The sequence below is a fragment of the Macaca nemestrina genome, chromosome 18 (assembly GCF_043159975.1).
Source record: "Macaca nemestrina isolate mMacNem1 chromosome 18, mMacNem.hap1, whole genome shotgun sequence".
NCBI lineage: Eukaryota > Metazoa > Chordata > Mammalia > Primates > Cercopithecidae > Macaca > Macaca nemestrina.
Genome location: NC_092142.1, coordinates 73,514,482 through 73,533,303, shown reverse-complemented (window position 1 = coordinate 73,533,303; position 18,822 = coordinate 73,514,482). Strand labels below are relative to the sequence as shown.

The window sequence follows — 18,822 nt, the reverse complement described above, 5'->3', positions numbered from 1 at the left end:
AAAAGAAAAAAATTCCAAAAGGTTATACATTGTATGATTTTGTTTATAGCAGATCAGTATACCCATCCTGCAGCTGCTCTGAATGTTGACAGCCAAAGACTCACACAGCTTCCCCCTCATCTGGAAGGATTGCCCTTGGCAGAAAGGAGGCTGCCTCTTGTTCCAGAGCTTCATGTTCCAGACCTCCCCATGGAACCTCCACTGACTACATCCTCGTTTCACTTTTTCTTCCCCTGCGCTATCCTACCCACCGCTCTCCTGAGAGCCTTCCTTCAATAAATCACATGCCCCTGTGTTACCTGTTGAAGGTGTCCAGGTTCTTGGAGTCTTGAACAAAGAATTGGGCAATAGGCACAAACAAAGAAAGGAAAAAATGAAGCAACAAAAGCAGAGATTTATTGAAAACAAAGGTACACTCCACAGGGTGGGAGCCAGCCTGAGCATAGGGGCTCAAGAGCTCCATTACAGAATTTTCTGGGGTTTAAATACCCTCTAGAGGTTTCCATTGGTTACTTGGTGTACACCCTATGTAAATGAAGAGATGAAGTTAAGTTGCTAAGTCACTTACTCAGTGAACACCATATGTAAATGAAGAAAATATTTCCTGTCATAGCTGCAGTGTTTCCATTTTATTTAGTTCTAGGAAGTCAGCGTGAATCAGCTTTATGTTCCCTGCCTGCAGACCCTATTCTCCTGCCTCACCTGAATCTCTTCACCTAAGACAGGAAGAAAACGGATGGTTCAGGAGAGGAAGAACAATAGCAGGGCGAACAATCACCAAAGCCGGGTTCAAGTGATTCTCCCCTCTCAGGCTCCCGAGTAGCTGGGACTACAGGCATGCACCACCATGTCCGGCTAATTTTTGTATTTTTAGTAGAGACAGGGTTTCCCCATGTTGGCCAGGATAGTCTCCAACTCCTGACCTCAGGTCATCCGGCCACCTCAGCCTCCCAAAGGGCTGGGATTACAAGCATGAGCCACAGCGCCCAGCCCCCAATTCTGTTCTTTCAGAGGCAAATAGTCTGTTGAGTAAATGCGTGACACTACTTAGACTTTCTAGCTGAAGATGTAGTTAATCTTAAGAAAACCTGACTCACACTATAACAGGATGTTCTGCAATGACCTTAAAGGAGGAAGTGATTTTTTTTCCCCACTTTTGTGTCTCTTCCCTAGTACCCTCCCCACCCCGCCAATATTATCCAGCACAGAGAAGTAAACACCAGAAGCGCCTCTCCAACTTGCAGGTTTTCTCTAAACTTCCAGTCCTTCCCACACCGTGTCCTGGTTATAGTAGTTGCTGGGACCTTATTCTATTCTGAATCCCCAGCCCCGAAAGAAGGCCTGGCACTGACGTGTACAGCGTAGTTACAGAGTGACTTTAAGGAAGGCAGGGAGAGTGTGGAAAGGACAGGAGGAGCATAGCAGGAGGAAGGGAGGGCTCGTGGTTCTGAGCTTCCTAGAAAGCGGCTCTAGGGAGCCGGGGCACCGTGAGCCTGGCGGTTGGCAGCTGAGCCAGGTCGGAGGGGGAAGTGTCGCAGCATTCCCTGCAGGCGTCCCAGACCTGAGGCGGTGGCCTCCGGAGGGCACAGGACAGAAACAGCCGTCCAAGTAGCTGAGTGGAGGGACCCTACTCAAGTGCAGCTGCAGTGGCCGGGGTTTCCCTCAGGTAGGATCGGGGCTCCTTGTCGCCGCCAGCCACGTGTGGTGTCCGGTACGGCCAGCGGAGTGCAGGGCGCGGACACCAGGGAAGGGGGTGCAGGGAAATTCCCGCGGGTCTCGTATTTGCAGACTTCTCGCCTGGGCAGGAGGCGGTCGTGGGAAAGAAGGCGGAAGAGCGAGCTTTTTGGAACTCTGCACGGGACAGATTGGACGCACATCCCTCGGGGGAGGCACGAAGGTGAGCATGGGGTCTCCCCAGGAGGCGGCGGGGCCGAGGGGCTGCAGCAAGATTCCTGGGCAGTGACGGGAAGAACCGGGCGTGAGGTGGCCCGGTCCGAATTCCTGGAACTCAGGACCGAGTTGGTTTCATTTCCTCGGCTCTGATGGTGGAGCTGCCTGCTCGGATCTCGCACTACCTTCTGCCAAAGCGAGAGGCCCAGTAGCGGTGGGGGTCGTGGAGGACAGGGACACGAGAACAAGTAACCTGATGTCTTCTCAGAAAAACGAAGCCTTCAGGTTTGCAGGCTGAAGGCGAGAGAGAGAGACAGAGAGAGAGGGGGAAGAGGTAAATGTCTGATAATCTTTATCTATTGTATTTTATTTTTATTTTTTGGAGGGAAGAGGTGAATTTGAATTATTGCCATTTAAAGATTTTTCACTTTTAAAATTAGTAACGTGTTTTCTCGTCGTAACATATGAACATAATCCCCTTTTTCTTTTTATGTATTTATTATTAGAGATGGGGTCTTCCTCTGTTGCCCAGGCTGGAGTGCAGTGGTACAATCATAGCTCACTGCAGCCTCCGAAACTCCTGGGCTCAAGTGATCCTCCCGCCAGATCCTCCCAAGTAGCTAGGACTACAAGGTGCACACCACCAGACCCAATAAATTTTTTTTGTATTTTTTCGTAGAGCCAGGGTCTCACTTTTTCACCCAGGCTGGTCTCAAACTCCTGGGCTCAGGTGATCCTCCTACCTCGCCCTCCTAAAGTGCTGGGATTGGCCGGGCGCGGTGGCTCAAGCCTGTAATCACAGCACTTTGGGAGGCCGAGACGGGCGGATCACGAGGTCAGGAGATCGAGACCATCCTGGCGAACACGGTGAAACCCCGTCTCTACTAAAGAAATACAAAAAACTAGCCGGGCGAGGTGGCGGGCGCCTGTAGTCCCAGCTACTCTGGAGGCTGAGGCCGGAGAATGGCGTGAACCCGGGAGGCGGAGCTTGCAGTGAGCTGAGATCCGGCCACTGCACTCCAGCCTGGGCTACAAAGCGAGACTCCGTCTCAAAAAAAAAAAAAAAAAAAAAAAGTGCTGGGATTACAGGTGTGAGCCACTGCAGCTGGCCTGAACATATTCTTAGTTGTTTGTTTTACATATTATAAATAGCACTGCAGTGAACATCTTAGTAGCCATCTATCTACACACACAAGCTTTCTGCATCATAAGTTCCTAGAAATTCAAATTGCCCAGTCTATGTGTGTATATATTTATATTCCCTTTCTTCCCTTAGAGCACATATACTTAATAAGCCCTTAAACAATTGAAGTTATTGTAGGGCGCTTTTTTCTCGATGTTTTGCAGTTTTTAATATATTTTAATGTCATAAGGCAAGTCCTCTTTTCTTTATTTTTTAAAATCCTAGTTATCCCTACTAATTTCCTGTTTCAAATGAACTTTTCATTTTGTTTCAATGCCAAAATATGTCATTAGATGTCTTATTGGAACTGCATTAAATTGGATTTAAATTTGGGAAGGATTGCTGGGTTGGTCTATTTTAGTCTTCCCAGCCAGAAACATGACACTTCTTCTCTTTCCTCCTTTCTTCAAGCTTTGTTTTACGCAATTTTCTTTTTTTTTTTCTTTTGAGATGGATGATCTTGGCTCAGTGTAACCTCCACCTCCCGGGTTCAAGCAATTCTCCTCCCTCGGACTCCCTAGTAGCTGGGATTACAGGCACCTGCTACCATGCTCAGCTAATTTTAGTATCTTTAGTAGAGATGGAATTTCACCATGTTGGCTGGGCTGATCTCAAACTCCTGACTTCAGGTGATCCACCTGCTTCAGCCTCCCAAAGTGCTGAGATTACAGGCGTGAGCCACTGCGCCCGCTACAATTTTCTTCATACCATGCCACCACTGTATAATTAATTATTTTAAATTGTTTGTCACTTCTATGGGTGCAATATTTTCCCCACTTTCCTTTCTGATTAGTTAGTGCTGAGATATGGCTTTCTGATGAGGCTGGTAGTAAGATAACTGGAGCTTGGAGCTAGGAAGCTAAAATTTGCAAGATTCCTTGAACAACGTTGTCACATGTGCTTCTGTTTCTGGTGCAACAGAGAAAGTGTAAAACCCTTTGCCCTCACAATTCCCAAGACATAGCCTTGAAGATACATGCTTAGCATGTGGGAATATCTGGGTAGTCTGAGATCCACTAGTCTTTTTAGGAGTGCCCTAATAACTCTTACCTCCCTTGCCCAATCACTGTAACTCTCAGGCAGCAAAAATGCAAATATATCAATTGCTCATTTATTTAGTTTCACTTCTGCCAGTGCCTCACTCATGTTTTAAAGACATATTTGGGCTCCAGGCCAAGCTGTTATTTAATCCATAAACTGGTGGTAATACTTAACCTACCTTTTTCACTGAGCTGTTAAAAAAAAAAAAAAAAAAAGGCCAGGTGCGGTGGCTCACACCTGTAATCCCAGCACTTTGGGAGGCTGAGGCGGGTGGATCACGAGGTCAGGAGTTCAAGATCAGCCTGGCCAACATGGTGAAACCCCGCCTCTACTAAAAACTACAAAAATTAGCCAAGCGAAGTGGCAGGCACTTGTAGTTCCGGCTACTCGGGAGGCTGAGGCAGAAGAATCACTTGAACCCGGGGGGTGGAGGTTGCAGTGAGCCGTGATTGTGTCACTGCACTTCAGCCTGGGTGACAGGGCGAGACTCTATCTCAAAAAAAAAAAAACAAAACTAACTTTGTTTTTTGTTGTCGTTGTTATTGGTGGTAGTGGTGGTATTTTTGAGACACAGTCTTACTTTGTTGCCCAGGTTGGATGGAGTCAGTGGCACACTCATGGCTCACTGCAGCCTTGACCTCCCAGCCTCAATCAATTCTCCCTCCTCAGGTTCTGGAGTAGCTGGGACTACAGGCAAGCACCACCACACCCAGCACATTTTTGTATTTTTTTTTAGAGACAGGGTTTCACCATGTTGCCCAGGCTGGTCTCGAACTCAGGCTCATGAGATCCCCTGGCCTCAGCCTCACAAAGTGCTGGGATTACAGGTTTGAGCCATCACACCCTACCCTAACTTTATTTTAAATACTTTGGAAACTGGTTTCATGGCCTTGTGATTATTTGAATGCAACCTCCCTGAACCACAGCGTCTTGACTTTTCACCTGTTTGTTTTTTCTAGACAGGGTCTCTCTTTGTTTCCCAGGCTGGAGTGCAGTGGTGTCATCATAGCTCACTGCAGCCTTGACCTCCTAGGCTCAAGCAATTCTCCCACCTCAGCCTCTTGAGGAGCTGGGACTACAGGTCCCAGCTAATTTTTGTATTTTTAGTAGAGATGGGTCTCGCTGTGTTGCCCAGAATGGTCTGGAACTCCTGGCCTCAAGCAATCCTCCCACCTCTACCTCCCAAAATATTGGGATAACAGGCAAGAACTACCATGCCCAGCCAGTATCTTCATCTGTTAAATGAAAATAACCATGGAGAGCTGGGGGTTCCAGAGCACTTAGGATGTAGTGGGTGAATTGAGAGATCTAGCATCATCATTATTATCATCATTCACTGCTGAACACAGTTGGCTTTAGTTGCAAATAAAGCAAACATGATTCAAACTGCCTTAAACAATCAGGGAGGTCATTGGTCCATGAAACCTGTAGTTAGGGGGTGGGGTACACTTCAGTGTCAGTTCAAACCAGTGGCTCAATGTTGTCATCAAGGACTCAGATTCTTTCTCCCTTTCCATTCTACCATGCTCAGGTTAGCCTCATTCCAAGCTTTAGGATCAGGGCTCTGTGCTTCCTCACTCATGTTCAGAGAAGAGAGAGAGGTTGAGAGTAGGAAGCTGGCACTGCAGCCTCAACCTCCTAGGCTCAAGAAATCCTCCTATCTCAACTTCTCAGGCAGCTGAGACTACAGGTGTGTGCCATCACACCAGGTTAATTTATTATATATATTATATATATGGAATATTATGTATGTATTACAATATATATGTAATATATTATTTTTTTTTGAGATAGTACAACCTCTGCCCCCTGGGTTCAAGCAATTCTTCTGACTCAGTCTTCCGAGTAGCTGGAATTACAGGCGTGCACCACCACACCCAGCTAATTTTTGTATTTTTAGTAGAGACGGGGTTTCACCATGTTTGCCAGGCTGGTTTCCAACTCCTGACCTCAAGTGATCTGGCCCTCCTCAGCCTTCCAAAGTGCTGGGATTACAGGCATGAGCGACTGCGCCCAGCCAATTTTATATTTTATTTTATTTTATTTTTTATTTTTCTAGAGAAAGGGTCTCACTTTGCTGTCCAGACTGATCTGGAACTCCTGGCCTCAAGCAATCCTCCTGCCCCTTCCTCTCAAAGTGCTGGGATTATCGGTGGGAGCCACCTCGCTCAGCTGCATTTTTCTTAAGGCACTGTGGGGCCGGGCGCGGTGGCTCAAGCCTGTAATCCCAGCACTTTGGGAGGCCGAGGCGGGTGGATCACGAGGTCAGGAGATCGAGACCATCCTGGCTAACATGATGAAACCCCGTCTCTACTAAAAATACAAAAAACGAGCTGGGCGTTGTGGCGGGCGCCTGTAGTCCCAGCTACTCGGAGGCTGAGGCGGGAGAATGGCGTGAACCCGGGAGGCGGAGCTTGCAGTGAGCCGAGATCGCGCCACTGCACTCCAGCCTGGGTGACACAGCGAGACTCCGGCTCAAAAAAAAAAAAAAAAAAAAAAAGCACTGTAGGAAGAAACTGAACAAATTTTTGTAGGAAAAATGAAAGATAGACAGTCCACATGTTTTAAGAAAAAGAGAAAGAAACATACTTATCTGTGGCAGTAAAGACTAGCCCAGCTCACTTCACTCATTTGAATTACCTGCCTGGCCCCTGAAACCTCTACGCTTTAGCAGGATATATTTGTAATAGGCGAAACTGATGTAAACATATCGACCTGAAAATTTACATGCAATACAATTTATTCCTTGATCACTTAACAGTCCATGACAGACGTTCCAGGTCTGTGGGTAGCTCTTCTCCAAGTGATGATCCAGGGACTCAGGACCCTTCTTGGGGCTCCACCACCCCTAGGGCTGCTTCTTTCAGGCGCAGCCAGCCAGCAAAGGGAGAGTGTGTGGAGGCAGCAAAGTTGCCCCAGTCCGAAGTAGAGCGGATCACATGCACTTACACCCCATTGGTGAGAACTAGTCACATGGCCACATCACGCTGCAAGGAAGGCTGGGAGATGTAGTTCCGGCTGGACCAGCTCTTCCCAGCTAAAACTCTACTATTGTGGGAGGGCAGAACAGGTTTTGGTGGGCAGCAAACCATCTCCATCTTGCATGAAAATGCTAGGGAGACCTCCTCAGGCATTTAAATCACAGACCCCTTTGATTCTTTCTTAGCCAAGTAGTGAATATGCAGGAGATTTGGGGATTTCACCAAATTACATTCATTTCTTCCAGGCATGGAAAATTTGAAGCATATTATCACCCTTGGCCAGGTCATCCACAAACGGTGTGAAGAGATGAAATACTGCAAGAAACAGTGCCGGCGCCTGGGCCACCGCGTCCTCGGCCTGGTCGAGTCTCTGGAGATGCTCCAGGACCAAGGAGAGAGGAGCGTGCCCTCTGAGAAGTTAACCACAGCCATGAACCGCTTCAAGGCTGCCCTGGAGGAGGCTAATAAGGAGATAAAAAAGTTCAGCAATAGATCCAATATCTGCAGGTTTCTAACAGCAAGCCAGGACAAAATACTCTTCAAGGATGTGAACAAGAACCTGAATGATGTCTGGAAGGAGCTCTCGCTGTTACTACAGATTGAGCAACGCATGCCTGTTTCACGCATAAGCCAAGGAGCGTCCTGGGCACAGGAAGATCAGCAGGATGCAGACGAAGACAGGCGAGCCTTCCAGATGCTAAGAAGGGGCAAGTTCGGTTTTTGGTGGGGAGTGGGAGTGCAGTTGAACACATTTTAGCCTCACTTTAATTCACCAAAGGAGCAGCAAGGATGAAGTTTGAGCAGCTGTAACATACTTGTAGCTCAAAACTCCTAACATCCTTTGGCCCAGATATACGGTGAGGGCTGGTGAAATTTGGGCAAGTCAGTGTAGAGGAGGAGTTTTTTGTTTTGTTTCATTTTTTGAGACAGGGTCTCTTTTGCATGGGCTGGAGGACAGTGGCACAATCATAGCTCACTGTAGCCTCAGGCTCAAGTGATCCTCCCACCTCAGCCTCTGGAGTGGCTGGGACTATAGGTGTGCATGCCACCATGCCCAGCTAATTTTTATTTTATTTTTTGCAGATAGAGAGTCTCACTATGTTGCCCAGGCTGGTGTAGAACTCCTGGCCTCAAGTGATCCTCTTGCCTCAGCCTCCCAAAGTGCTGGGATTACAGTCACCTAGGAGGTCGAGGCTGCAGTGAGCCATGATTATTCCACTGCTCTGCAGTCTGGGTGACAGAGCGAGATTCTGTCTCCAAAACCAAAGGGTGGAGGGGGGCCAGCATGAGAAGTAAATCTCCCTCCTTGACCTCGAGGGCCCCGTTTCCCGTTCTGAGGACATGAGACCTTCAGTACTGAAACTGGGGAAGTCTAATGGAAACCATATAGACACACTGATAATCTAATCCATTGTTGGTAGAAGGATATTTGTGCAACCGTTATCAAAATGTGAGATACAATTACACAATCTACCAGTTTATTGAATACCCTTCTGGAGATTTAAGTATTTATATTTTATTGTTGTCACACAGTCAGCATCATACCAAACACATTGTTCTGTTTCTTCTTTTCTCATTAAATAATTTTAAATATCTCCCATATAAATATCCATGGAATTATATAGCTTGTTTTCCTACTTGGCATCTATCCTACTGTTTTGTTTTGTTGTATGATCATACCAGCAGCATACAAATTCGAAAACAACCCAATACATACACCCATCATTTTTTCCCATTTTTTGTGATAAAATATACATAACATAAAATTTACCATTTCAACCATTTTTAGATGCCAATTCAGTGGCATCAAGTATATTCACATGGTTCTGAAACCATCACCACCATCTATCACCAGAACTTTTTTTTCTTTTCTTTCTTTCTTTCTTTTCTTTTCTTTTCTTCTTTCTTTTTTTTTTTTTTTTTTTTTTAGACAGAGTCTTGCTCTATCACCCAGGCTGGAGAGCAGTGGCACAATCTTGGCTCACTGCAACCTCTGCCTCCTGGGTTCAAGCAATTCTTGTGCCTCAGCCACCCGAGTAGTTGGGATTACAGGCATGTGCCATGACACCCAGCTTACTTTTATATTTTTAGTAGAGACGGGGTTTTACCATCTCTACTGACCAGTTTGACCAGGCTGGTCTCAAACTCCTGACCTCAAGTGATCTGCCTGACTCGGCCTCCCAAAGTGCTAGGATTACAGGCATGAGCCACCACGCCTGGCCTATTTCAAGATATCTTTATGAGAAATTCCCAGAAGTAGAATTATTAGGTAAAATCACTAGGTCAAAGACTATAGGCATTTTAAATTTTGATAGAAGTTGCACAGATATTACTCCTACCAACGATGCATGAGGTTATCTGCTTCTCTATATTTTCCCATAAGAGACTTTCCCACTTTTGGTAGTAAGGGTTTCATGTCCCCAGAACTCCTCAGTCCTGGGCAGACACGGATGGCTGACCATTGTAAATAGTGTGTTGTAAATTTTCAAACATGTTTCTGAGTATATAAATCAGGATAGATTTGATTATGCTGTAGTTTAAAAAAACAACAACAACAACAACTCAGTGTTCTAAAAAAACAAGTTTATTTCTCATTCAGGCAAAGTCCAGGGGACTCTCCAAGGTGAATGTCCTCCTTCTAGGATACTTTCAATAGCATAGCACTCCTCTGTTGACACAAACTTTCTTCACTTCCAAAGCAGCCAGGTTGGAACCTTATGCAGAGTCAGTTAAATGCTGCCTCTGGGAAGTGACAGACATCTCTTTCCTTCATTTCTTAGCCAAAGTGAGTTACCCAGCTATGCTTTAATGCATTTCCTATGTGCTTAGAAGTAGAAATCTGAATATTGGTGATCAGTAGTAATCGCATCATAATGAATATGATAGGTAAAAAATGATATCTCAACAGTTTTAATTAGCATTTTAGTTTTGATTGGCATGTGATTTTAATTTGTTTTGAGCATTCACTGCCCTTTTTTCCTGCAGATAATGAAGAAATAGAAGCTTCACTGAGACGATTAGAAATCAACATGAAAGAAATCAAGGAAACTTTGAGGCAGCGTAAGTTTTCATGTGCCCTACTGTTTCTGATGGCCCCCAAACTAGAAGTCATCCGTTTACTGGGACCCCAGCCTCCCCTACCCCTGCGTTTGTCCATTTTCTGTGCTGGATGACTGGAAGCAGCCCACAAGTTTGGGGATCCATTCGTGGCTAGCCCAGGCTTCTGTCCATGGAATAACATCCAGAGGGGGCTTCTTGACCAGTAAGATATCTTCTAACAGCTGTCAAAGTGCTTAAAAATCTCTATGAATAGCATCAAAGCTTCAGTTTGGTTGCTGAATTTCCAAGAAAAAATTCGAATCAAACTTAAAATGCCCACTCATTCATTCATTCAACAAAACTGTGAGTATCTGTTTTATGCCAGAGGCCATGCAAAGAGGGGACTAAGATGCAGAGAAGGACACTGCCTTCCAGGAGCGCATGGGGTAGAGGAGAAAAGAGGAAAGACAGACAGTGAACACACAACAGCAAGGTTACTGAGCTTGAACTATGTCCCTAACTACTAGATCTAAAATGACTAGACCAGATGCCAGATGCTCAAATGCCAAGCTCTAGGTAACAAGAATAGAGATCCTTCCAGGATGAGATAGACAAGTCTGGATGAGGGTTAAGGCTGGAGGGACAGGTGGGATTTGAAGAGGGAAAGGAAGTGGATGACACATTCTGTTAACTATCCAACTGTGTCTCTACTGGTCACTCAGAGGCATTGGAGCCGCTCCCTTGGGCTGAGTCGATCAGAAGCCCCAGCCACGACCAGCTCTGTTTCATGTTGTAGAGCTTCCCACTCACACATCACAAGGATGCCACCTCCCTTAGGACCCCTTCCTCTGCTCATTGACTCTTTTGTCTTCTTTCCTCTTGGGGATGAGGTCAGATTTACTACCAAAATGCATGCAGATCCCGCAAGAGCAAATCAAAGAGATCAAGAAGGAGCAGCTTTCGGGATCCCCGTGGATTCTGCTAAGGGAAAATGAAGTCAGCACACTTTATAAAGGAGAATACCACAGAGCTCCAGTGACCATAAAAGTATTCAACAACCCCCAGGCTGGCAGCATTGCGTAAGTTGTTTTGTGTGGTTCTCTCGTGTGCACCAATACTTAGTCTCTGTAACTCTCCAGGTTGAGAGGGGTATTGTCTCCATTTTTAGATGAGGAAGCCTGGGCCTCAAAGGGTTAAATGACTGCTCTCCACTATTAAGGAGCAGAGTCTTGACTTAAATACATCTTTCCACCTCAGTTCTAGGTCTTCTCTCCTTTATTCACGTATATATTAAAAAAAAAAAAAAAAAACTTTCTCTTCCAACCCTGTTTCCCAGTTGCTCATCCCCTCCCCAGACAATAATTCTAGTGTGTTTTGTTTGTATCTGTTCTTGTAAAATGTATGCATACATTTTTCCTGTTCATAACTGGTAGAGTTACGTGTCTGTTGCCTCCTTTCCTCATTTTTCCCACTCAACATCATGAAACATGTTCCATACTTGGACTCCTTAATTTCTGTCTGCCATCCATGGTGAAGATCCCCATTTTGCCAATTTTTTATTTTTATTTATTTATTTATTTATTTTTTGAGACAAGGTCTCACTCTGTTGTCCAGGCTGGAGTACAGTGGTGAGATCATAGCTCATTGCAGCCTTAACCTCCTGGGCTCCAGTAATCCTCACACCTCAGCCTCCCAAGTAGCTGGGACAGCAGGTATGCACCACCATGTTTGACTAATTTTTAAATTTTTTGTAGAGACAGGGTCCCCCTGTGCTGCCCAGGCTGGTCTGGAACTCCTGGACTCAAGCGCCTCCTGCCTCCGCCTTCCAAAGTGCTGGAATAACAGGCGTGAGCCATATATTTTGTCTTTTTTTTTTTTTTTTTTCCAGTGATGGAATCCAGTCAATTTCCAACTTCTCCCCACCAAAAAGATGCCATACTAAGTATCCCTTTAAGGACCTGTATGAGAATTCTTTGGGATATAGCACCAGGAGAGAAAATGAAGGGCCATAGGATATGTGTATATTAAGTGACAAAGTATTACCAGGCAACTCTTCAGAACAGAGTGTCTATGCCTACACTCCCACAAGCAACCTCATCAACCCTTAGTGTTATCCAGCTTTCTAATTACTTTCATCCTTCTAGTTATAAAGTGATCAATATCTTGTAGTTGTTTGAACTTGCATTTCTGTTTTTACTAATGAATTCAAGCCCTTATTTACATGTTTTAGCTATTTGGGTTTTCTCTTCCATAGATTGCCTGTTCATATCCTCTGCCCTTTTTTCCATCACGGTTGCTGCTTTTGTCTTGTCTGTTTGTAGATCTTTGTATATTGTGGAAATCAAGCACTTGTCAGCTTTAGATATTGCAAGCTTTTTATTTGTGCTCTGGAGGTACCCTTCCCCACCTCTAGATCTTAAAGACATTCTATATTTTCTTCTCTTAACTTTACAGTTTTATTTTTTATATTTAGGTTTTAATCCATGTTAATCCACCTACTAGAATCCACCTTTGTATGTGACATTATGTAGGGTCAACTTTTATTTTTAGCCATATAGTCAGTTTTCTCTATACCATCTATTAAGTGGTCTGTCTTTTGCTTGTTGATTTGTGGTACCATATTTATTGTATATTAAGTTTTTTGTTTTTTTTTTTGTTTGTTTTTTTTTTTGAGACGGAGTCTCGCTGTGTCTCCCAGGCTGGAGTGCAGTGGCGTGATCTCGGCTCACTGCAAGCTCCGCCTCCCGGGTTCACGCCATTCTCCCGCCTCAGCCTCCCAAGTAGCTGAGACTACAGGCGCCCGCCACCACGCCCGGCTATTTTTTTGTATTTTTAGTAGAGACGGGGTTTCACCATGTTAGCCAGGATAGTCTCGATCTCCTGACCTCGTGATCCACCCGCCTCGGCCTCCCAAAGTGCTGGGATTACAGGCTTGAGCCACCGCGCCCGGCCTATGTTAAGTTTTTATATAGACATGGATCTGACTCTCATCTCTCTAATCTTTCCCACTGATCAATTTGTCTGTTTCTGTACCAATGACACAGTGTTACTGTGTTTTTCATATGACTTTGCAGTGAGTTTTGGTATCTGATAAAGAACTTCCTCCTGATTCTTCTTTTTCAGGTTGACTTAGCTAAATAAATATCAAAGAAAGTTTTATCACACTCCTCAAAATGTGATCAAGATTTTGATTGAGACCGTATTTTTAACAGTTTTATTGAGATATATTTTACATACCATAAGATTTACCTATTTAAAATGTACAATTTAATGACTTTAAGTATATATATATATATATATATATATATATATATATATATATATATATATTTTTTTTTTTTTTTTTTGAGACGGAGTCTCACGCTGTTGCCCAGGCTGGAGTGCAGTGGCGCGATCTCGGCTCACTGCAAGCTCCGCCTCCTGGGTTCACACCATTCTCCTGCCTCAGCCTCCTGAGTAGCTGGGACTACAGGCGCCCGCCACCGCGCCCGGCTAATTTTTTGTATTTTTTTAGTAGAGACGGGGTTTCACTGTGGTCTCGATCTCCTGACCTTGTGATCCGCCCACCTCGGCCTCCCAAAGTGCTGGGATTACAGGCTTGAGCCACCGCGCCCGGCCGACTTTAAGTATATTTACAGGCCGGGTGCAGTAGCTCACACCTGTAATCCCAGCACTTTGGGAGGCCAGGGCGGGCAGATCACCTGAGGTCAGGAGTTCAAGACCAGCCTGGCCAACATGGTGAAACCCCGTCTCTACAAAAAATACAAAAATTAGCTGGGCATGGTGGTGTGACCCTATAATCCCAGCTACTTGGGAGGCTGAGGCAGGAGAATCACTTGAACCTTGGAGGCCAAGGTTGCAGTGAGCTGAGATCGTGCCACTGCACTCCAGCCTGTGTGACAGAGCAAGACTCCAACGAAAAAAAAAGAAGAAAAAGAAGAAAGAAAGGAAGGAAGGGAGGGAGGGAGAGAGGGAAGGAGGGAAACCCTATATCACTAGCAGTCATTCCTCATTCACCCCCATCACCACCATCCTGAGCCCCAGGCAACACTCCTACCTTCTGTCTCTATAGATTTGCCTTTTCCAAATCTTTAATGTAAATGGAATAATACAATACGTGATCTGTTGAGTCTGGCTTCTTTCACTTAGCATGATATTTTCAAGGTTCATCTATATTGTAGCAAGTATAATTTCTTCATTCCTTTTTTATGGCTGAATGATAGTCCGTTGTATGGACATCTTATTTATCCATTGATCAGTTGATGAACCCTGTATTTTTCCCACTTTTTGATTATTATGAATAATGTTTCTGTGTACATTCATGTACAGGTTTTGGGGTTTTTTTTTATTTTGTTCTGTTTGACATAGAGTCTTGCTCTTTCACTCATGCTGGAGTGTAGTGGTGTGACATCAGCTCAACCGCAACCTCCACCTCCTGGGTTCAAGCAATTCTCATGCCTCAGCCTCCCGAGTAGCTGGAACTACAGGCGTGCGCCAACATGCCCAGCTAATTTTTGTATTTTCAGTGGTGACGGGTTTTGCCATGTTGGCCAGGCTGGTCTGAAACTCCTAACCTCAAGTGATCCACCCACCTTGGCCTCCCCAAATGCTGGGGTTAGAGGCTTGAGCCACTGCACCTGGCCCTCCTGTGTTTTCTTCCAAGAGTTTATAGTTTTGGCTCTTATATTTAGGTTTCCAATGTTGAGTTAATTTTGGTGTATTGTATAAGGTAGTCATTCAACTTCATTTTTCTGCATGTTGATATCCAGATGTCCCAGAACCTTTTGTTTAAAAGACTGTGCTGGCCTGGCACTGCAGCTCACATTTGTAATCCTAGCACTTTGGGAGGCCGAGGCAGGTGGATCACTTGAGGTCAGGAGTTCGAGACCAGCCTACCCAACATGGTGAAACCCCATCTCTACTAAAAATACAAAAATTAGCTGGGCGTTGGCTGGGCGCAGTGGCTCATGCCTGTAATCCTAGCACTTTGGGAGGCCAAGGCGGGCAGATCACCAGGTCAGGAGATCAAGACCATCCTGGCTAACATAGTGAAACCTCATCTCTACTAAAAATACAAAAAATTAGCCAGGCGTGGTAGCAGGTGCCTGTAGTCCCAGCTACTTGGGAGGCTGAGGCAGTAGAATCGTTTGAACCCAGGAGGCAGGTGTTGCAGTGAGCAGAAATTGTACCACTGCACTCTAGCCTGGGTGACAGAGCGCGTTCCAAAAAAAAAAAACTGTGAAAAATCAACTGGCTTTATCTGTATGACTTTACTTCTGGACTCCCAATTCTATTCCACTGATCTATTTGTCTAGTCTTATGATAGCACTATACTGTCTTCATTACTGTAGCCTTGTGATATGTTTGAAATTGAGAAGTATGAGTCTTCCAGTTTCGTTCTTTTTTTGCAAGACTGTCTTGGCTATCCTGAATTCCTTTCATTTCCATACAAATTTTAGGAATATCTTGTCAATTTCTGTTTTCGTTTTTGCTTTTTTTTATTTTTTATTTTTTGCCAACTACAAATTGGGTAAGGATTGCATTGAACCTGTAGGTCAATTTGGAAAATGTTATCATCTTAATGATACAAAGTCTTCCTATTCAAGAACATGGGACGTCTTTCCATTTCTTTAGATCTTTTAAAATTTCTTGCCAGGTGCAGTGACTCATGCCTATAATCCCAGCACTTTGGGAGGCTGAGGCAGGAGGATCACCTGAGGTCAGGAGTTCGAGACTAGTCTGGCCAACATGGTGAAATCCCGTCTCTAATAAAAATACAAAAATTAGCTGGGCATGGTGGCAGGTGCCTGTAATCCCAGCTATTCGGGAGGTTGAGGCAGGAGAATCGCTTGAACCCGGGAGGCAGAGGTTGCAGTGAGCCGAGATCCCGCCATTGCACTCCAGCCTGGGCAACAAGAGTGAGACTCCGTCTCAAAAAACAAACAAAAACAAACAAACAAACAAACAAACCAAAACAAAATTCTTTCAACAATTTAGGTACAAAATTTTAGGTACAAAATTTTCAGGGTAAGACTTGCACTTCTTTTATAAATTTATTGCTAAGTATTTTATTCTTTTTATGCTATTGGAAACGACAATTTTTAATTTAATCTTTTGATTGTTAATTGCTAGCAGATAGAAATACAATTGATTTTTGTAGGCTCTGAACCTGCCCTGTTTCTCTGACAGACCTTGGACAAGCCTCCTTTACCCTTTGAGTCTAAGACTCAGAATGAATGAACAGATTGGATTGAGTTGGTGGTTCCAGTGATCCTCTTTAATAATTTACCTGCCCATATTTTTTAAGGCCCACCTTTTGGAAGGAATTTTGGTTATAAGATTTCACTTAATAAATATCCTTATTTTTATTAATCAAAGACACACATCACAGGCTGGGCACGGTGACTCACACCTGTAATCCCAGCACTTTGGGAGGCAGAGGTGGGCAGATCACTTGAGGCCAGGAGTTTGACACCAGCCTGGCCAACATGGTGAAACCATGTCTCTACAGAAAAAAAAAAAAACAAAAATTAGCCGAGCATGGTGGCACGCACCTGCAGTTCCAACTATTCAGGTGGCTGAGGCATGAGAATAGCTTCAACCTGGGAGGTGGAGGCTGCAGTGAGCCAGATTGCACCACTGCACTCCAGCCTGGGTGACAGAGCAAGACCCTGTCTCCAATTAAAAAAAAAAAAAAAGACAGACACCACAATCTGTCAGAGTATATGCTAAACAACAGGTTACGGCCTAAAAACAATAACGAATACTTGACTTTTTAGTTTGCTTAGGAAAGCCCTGTAGGTCATAAAAATACAATTCTATCAGACTATTTTAACTACTGAAAAGATATTAGCAAGCCCCATTAGTATCTCACAGACACCGAGGAACTAATTGTGCTGCCACAGGCACCCGAGGGGTTCTACATGTTGACATCAGTAGCCGAGCTCATCCTGGCGCCAGTTCTTACCCCCAGGAGATGCTGATACCCCCACCCCCACATACACAGAGGGTCACCAAATTGAATGTTCTCTAAGGAACTTTCCAGTTCTGAAATCCCGATTTCTCCCTTTATCCTCATAGAATAGTGAGGCAGACTTTCAACGATGAGATCAAAACCATGAAGAAATTTGAATCTCCCAACATCCTGCGTATATTCGGGATTTGCATTGATGAAACAGGTAAGGAATGCTTCTGGGATTGGTCAAGCTTTGGATGGCCTGGAATATACCTCCTGTGTTTTAATGTATTGCACTTTTTTTAAAGAACACCACAGGCCGGGCGCGGTGGCTCAAGCCTGTAATCCCAGCACTTTGGGAGGCCGAGACGGGCGGATCACGAGGTCAGGAGATCGAGACCATCCTGGCTAACACCGTGAAACCCCGTCTCTACTAAAAATACAAAAAACTAGCCGGGCGAGGTGGCGGGCGCCTGTAGTCCCAGCTACTCCGGAGGCTGAGGCAGGAGAATGGCGTAAACCCGGGAGGCGGAGCTTGCAGTGAGCTGAGATCCGGCCACTGCACTCCAGCCCGGGCTACAGAGCAAGACTCCGTCTCAAAAAAAAAAAAAAAAAAAAAGAACACCACAAAGGGTGGAATCTACAAAGTGTGATTATTATCAATGTTAATTTTTTTTTTCATCCCAAGATGCAAGTTCTCATCTTCTTTTAGGAGAGCAGGGCTGAAGGCTGAGGGTTGGTTTGCACTAACATGGCCACATCTTCTCCTTTCAGCCCACTGGGAAATAAGGGGGTGCATGTTTAGATGCCAGCCTGGAAGAGGGGTGCATCTTGTTGCTCTAAAACATTATAAAGCTGCCAGGTGCAGTGGCTCACACCTATCATCCCGGCACTTTGGTAAGCCGAGACGGGCAGGTCACATGAGGTCAGGAGTTCAAGACCAGCCTGGCCAACATGGTGAAACCCCATCTCTACTAAAAATACAAAAATTAGCTGGGTCTGGTGGCAGCCACCAGTAGTCCCAGCTACTCAGGAGGCTGAGGTGGGAGAATTGCTTGAACCTGGGAAGCGGAGATTGCAGTGAGCTGAGGGTGCACCATTGCACTCCAGCCTGGGCAACAGAGCAAGACTCCGTCTCAAAAATAAAAACAAAAATAAAAATAAATTATAAAGCTGTCTGACCCAAACAAGGAAAACACCCTTGGTCATCATTACTGTAGATCAAATCTAAAAGCAAAATTAACTTACCTGGCCAGGTGCAGTGGCTCATACCTGTAATCCCAGCACTTTGGGAGGCCGAGGCGGGTGGATCACAAGGTCAGGAGCTCGAGACCATCCTGGCCAACATGGTGAAACCTCGTCTCTACTAAAAATACAAAAATTAGCTGGGTGTGGTGGCACGTGCTGTAGTCCCAGCTACTCGGGAGGCTGAGGCAGGAGAATTGCTTGAACCTGGGAGGCGGAGGTTGCAGTGAGCCGAGATCGCACCACTGCACTCCAGTCAGAGCAAGAAAGTGAGACTCTGTCTCAAAAAAAAAAAAAAAAAAAATTACCCCTTTACCAAGAGCCTCATGTGACAGGCTCTTTTTTTTTCCCTCAATGTGACTGCATTTTCTTTCATGGAATGACCCCTCCTGCTGGTCATGTTTTGCTGCCCTTGACTAGAGAGAGGACAGAGCAACTCCTGTCTTATCCGCTTTGGAAGTTGCTCCACAGCCTCAGGCCAACTTGAT

The 18,822-nt window shown here is 45.0% G+C and overlaps 1 protein-coding gene across 7 annotated transcripts in view; it reads left to right on the top strand.

Moving 5' to 3' along the window:
• The first annotated feature begins 402 nt into the window (after nt 1-402).
• LOC105491539 (mixed lineage kinase domain like pseudokinase) overlaps nt 403-18,822 on the top strand; it is a 31,136-nt gene continuing 12,716 nt past the window's right edge. The window contains exons 1-6 of one of the 7 annotated variants that reach the window (XM_071084941.1): nt 403-1,244; nt 1,789-1,897; nt 7,341-7,802; nt 10,081-10,155; nt 11,030-11,213; nt 17,215-17,312. In XM_071084941.1, the coding sequence (XP_070941042.1) occupies nt 1,119-1,244; nt 1,789-1,897; nt 7,341-7,802; nt 10,081-10,155; nt 11,030-11,213; nt 17,215-17,312 (1,054 nt within the window). In that variant the 5' untranslated portion in view covers nt 403-1,118. Of the gene's footprint in view, nt 1,667-1,788; nt 1,898-7,340; nt 7,803-10,080; nt 10,156-11,029; nt 11,214-17,214; nt 17,313-18,822 lie in introns of all 7 variants that reach the window. The other 6 variants (XM_071084943.1, XM_071084942.1, XM_071084947.1 and 3 more) reach the window with 6 other exon arrangements.